This window comes from Palaemon carinicauda, chromosome 9 (assembly GCF_036898095.1).
Source record: "Palaemon carinicauda isolate YSFRI2023 chromosome 9, ASM3689809v2, whole genome shotgun sequence".
In the NCBI taxonomy this organism is placed as follows: domain Eukaryota; kingdom Metazoa; phylum Arthropoda; class Malacostraca; order Decapoda; family Palaemonidae; genus Palaemon; species Palaemon carinicauda.
This window is the reverse complement of record NC_090733.1, coordinates 53,306,243-53,311,036: the sequence shown is the minus strand read 5'-3', so window position 1 is coordinate 53,311,036 and position 4,794 is coordinate 53,306,243. Positions and strand designations below refer to the sequence as shown.

Genomic DNA, 4,794 nt, shown 5'->3' with positions numbered 1-4,794 from the left:
TCGAGCAATCTGTCTTTCGAGGAATTGATAGTTCGAGAAATAATTTTTCAAGCAATTGATTTCGAACATATATATATATATATATATATATATATATATATATATATATATATATATATATATATATATATATATATATATATATATATATATATATATACAATTTCAAAAAATTCAGGATACCATATTGACTGGAAGGCGAGCATACATCTATGAAATCCTCACTGAAAATGATTGTAGGAGTAAAATTTTTTGGTTCCCCTTTCAAGCAGGAAACTGTCAATTTTACTTGAATGGGTTTACTGCATAATTGAAAATATGTAAGTATGAAGCAGTAAGATTTATTATTTAAGCAAATTTTATTGTAATATCTCTCTGATTTCATATCAGTTAATTTTTTATTCCGATACACAGTTATTGGAAATATTACAATCCTGCTTTTCCAGTGAGCCAAGTTTACTTTACTGACCCACACATCAATATTTGGATAGACCAATCTGTTTGGTCTTATTTCAATTAGGAAGATTGTACACAGTTTGTGTTAAGATGTAGATATGTTACTTAGCGAAACCTAAAATTATGAACTTAAGGTACAGACAGTACAATATCGCTTGCAAGAATTTGTGTATTTGCCGTTTCAGGGAACAATAAGTCAGGCTTTGAAAGTAAAGTATATATCTCGAAATTATCTCTTAGTCACGTAAGAAAGCTATCAAGAAGATTCAGAATGTTGAACTGATACTCATTTCATAATACACACACACACACACACACACACACACACACATATATATATATATATATATATATATATATATATATATATATATATATATATATATATATATATATATATATGTATATATATATATATATATATATATATATATATATATATATATATATATATATATATATATATATATAACTGCACTTATTATAGAAAGAGGTATAGAAAATTTTTAAGAAGTGTGTGAAAGACCCACACTCACCCACGCACACTGACACCCATACACGCTCATAATGCTTAGCAACGAAATTATTCGCCAGAAAATGTTTGCATATCTAATACAAATAAATCTTATTTGCCTTTTCCCCGGTCCAAAAAGAAAAAAAAAGTATTTTTTCGAAAAAGAAATTGGGAAAAATATCCTTTTAGAATTACGATTCTGATATCAGGATAAGTCATGTTCATTAAATATTACCTTCGAAATTATCTGCCAGGGGATGGCATTTCCAGTATGTCAGATTTTTTGTTTTTGCGGATCTCATCTTGGAGCCGAGGTCATACAAGTTGTATGTTCCGTACCTTCCTAATTCAATTCTTAACTCATTAATTTGGATGGATTAAAAAAAACAGATTTTGAATTATTTGCAAAAGTAAACGTTTACACAAATTAGACCTCTAAATATTTTTTCTTAAAATGTCAGATGGAGTTTTATTTCTTCAAGATTACTATGATTGAATGCACAATTTACTATAAAAACCAAACATATTTTTTTTTATCTTATATTAACAATAAATGTTGATGACCTTTAGCAAGGGAAAAAAATGATAAATATGACTGAATGGGTTGTCTACAAACGAACATCAATTACTCGGTCGGGAATCACGACTTCCAATTCCAGTTTCCATCGTCTCTATAAATGAAATATTCACTTCTCTCTCTCTCTCTCTCTCTCTCTCTCTCTCTCTCTCTCTCTCTCTCTCTCTCTCTCTCTGCATATAATCATATATAATATTAATCGTACTGCGTTACAAATAGATAAGATATAAATTCTAATACCTGGTTTGGTGATTCATCAGTTGAAAATTCATATTATCTGATAAAAAAAAAAAAAAAAAAAAAAAAAAAAAAACTAAGAATTAATTTCCATGTGAAGGAGAAAGTAAATTTATAAATCATGATCATGAGTATGAATATTAGAATACTCGTCTTAATGAATATTATTTTAGTTTTTATCTTTTTGCATCCTAATTCGATTCTTTATTGGATTGCCTATACATTGGGAAGCATTTTTTTCGAATAGAGCTTTCACCAATTTGTCTACGTGTGTTAAAATCAAGGTTGCAGTTTTGTTCTTGATACACCAATAAAAAGTGGGATAGTAATGAGATTTCCAATATATAAACTTGTTTTTATATATGCTAAGAACTTTTCTGGCTTTATACTTGTTATATATTCAACCGTATTGCCAATAACACCTAATAATTTCCATGTACATTAAAATTCTCTCTCTCTCTCTCTCTCTCTCTCTCTCTCTCTCTCTCTCTCTCTCTCTCTCTCTCTCTCTCTCTCTCTCTCTCTCTCTCTCTCTACAGATAATGTTTTCATCAACATACAGCTGCATATTTAATATGCTCCCATACAGAGTTATTGGAAATATTACAATGCTTTTTCAGTGGAACGTGTTTACTTGGCTGATCCATACAGCAATATTTGATAAACGTATCTGTTTAGTCTTACTCAAATTAGGGAAAATGAAAACAGTTTGGGTTAAAAAGTTATGAACTAAAGGTAGAGGCAGCACAATATCGCTTGCAAGAACTAGCGTGTTTGCTGTTTCCGGCAACAATAAGACAGGATTTGAAGGTAAAATATAAATTTCAAAATCATTGCCTTATATAAAGCCTGAAAAAAAATATTTTTTGGTTTGTTCTGGAATGATTTTTTATGTAAAAGACATATTCTCCTTTTAAAATATATTGTTATGTATATTCTCTCTGAGCCTTCATAATTAAAATTGAAAAGTATGAGACTATTGATTACATAAAAAATATAAATATAGCAATCGATATAGTGGACTAACTGCTGAAAAGAGAACAAAGAAGTTTACAGCACTGTCCACAACCTTTATGTTCATTTACGACTATGTACATGGTTTTATGTACACATATAGCATGCTTTCATTTCGAAACATAGTAATTTAACTATATTAAGACCAATTGATAGCAATTCAATGGAACCGACAATGTACGTTATGTTGTCATTAACCTTGTAATTAGGCATTACTTTACAAATAGGAAATCAGCTCCCTTACAATTATGGCTGTTATACTGTAATCCTTTTGTTTTCTTAACGCATAATTCCCGTAAACAAATAAAATCTGGCATTGTCACTATCGTTTTTCTTTACCTGCGGCCTTTGTACAGTTGGTGATATCACCAACTTGCCGATTCTTGTTACGTAAAAGCAAAATAAAATGCCTTATGTTTTACAGTGGTATGAGTCTTGGTAATTATTCTAAAGTTCTAATTCAAATTTAAATTCAACGGATTTATTGACATAAAAAAAAAAAACATCAAATGGGGTGTATTAGCATGATAATAAACCCGCCAACGAATATAGTGAAGATATGCATAAATAATATTATACAAACAGTATTATACAAACAAAACAAGCAATGCCTACAGTATTTATTCCAGTAAAGGTTAGAAACTTTTTACAATTTTGGTACAAATATTATTATTTAAAAAATAACATACCCGTTCTCTGAAAAATTACTAGATTCCAATATGTAATATAGTGTATGCTTACGTGATTCGCCACATAATCTACAGGAAGTTCTTTCACTATCAATATACTGCCAACAATATATGTAACCCAACCACATTCTCATTACTAATGTATCTACTTTAGGTAAAACCGTACCATATGTGTCATTTGCATTTTCTGATACAATCAAATAGTGCATCATACTCTCACATTGTTTATGACTCTTTGAATCTCCTCCTTCTCCCATACACTTTTCTTAAGCTTTATTCCTTTCTTAACTCTATTTAGACTCACAGTACTCTCTATGTCCACAACATCTTTATTGTTAGCGTCCTTAGGAAGTTAATCAGCAGCCTCATTTGAATCAATACCCACATGAGAAGATACACAGAAAAAAATGACAAAATTTCCATGTCATTCTATAGCACAAACCAGTTCTTTACATCCATCGGCCAAGTCAGTATCTACAGGACTTTTACTATTGAGGTCAAGCAAAGCACTCTGACAATCAACAAGCACAAATACGTCCATCTTATTTCTTAGTAATTTCAGTCGTTCTTGAATGGCGTGTAATTCAGCAGCAGTTATAGAAGTTCTGTCCTTAATTCTTTAGACATAATCTCATCAACAGATACATCGTCCTCATGGTATTCCCGTACAATAACTCCACATCCAACCCTTACACCATTAACCGAACCATCGCAGTACACGTGAATAACGTTATATTTTGGTAATTCTCTAATTTTGGATAAGCATGTTTGCTTTAACTCGTACATGTTACACTCCTTTTTCTTATAGCTCAAAGGATGAATAATAACTTTGTCTACAACAAAACCTCGGCTTAACAGGTACTGATTTCTTCAATTTAACACAATATTTTACAACATATCTAATCATTATATTGTACAATTTCTTATGATAACTACTACACTTAACAGGAGCGTTCTCCATTACGAGAGGAATCATCAGCAGCCATTTTAAAGGCGTTCTCCCCACTCCTAATCATAAGAACAGCAGCTATGGCAGTTATCTCATTTATTCGATCTGCAATGCTCGGTAGATTCAACTCAAATCTCATAAGTTCTATTCATGTACTCATGGAGCAACCCAAAATTATTCTCATTGCCTTGTTTTGCAAAACTTCCAAAGATCTCAGGTCCCTTTCAGGGTAATTTACCAATACAGGCGCTGCATAGTCAATAACCGAGCGCACTGTGCTGATATACACCATCCTCAAGACAGGTATTCCTGCACCACTGCGTCGATTTGCTATAACTTGCAAGGGCCTTAATCATGC

The 4,794-nt window shown here is 31.2% G+C and overlaps 1 protein-coding gene across 1 annotated transcript in view; it reads left to right on the top strand.

Moving 5' to 3' along the window:
* Window positions 1–4,231, top strand: part of LOC137646411 (uncharacterized) — an 11,542-nt gene extending 7,311 nt beyond the window's left edge. The window contains exons 3-4 of the mRNA XM_068379511.1: window positions 2,902–2,975; window positions 4,129–4,231. Coding sequence (XP_068235612.1) covers window positions 2,902–2,975; window positions 4,129–4,231 — 177 coding nt within the window. The remainder of the gene's footprint in view (window positions 1–2,901; window positions 2,976–4,128) is intronic.
* The last annotated feature ends 563 nt before the right edge of the window (window positions 4,232–4,794 follow it).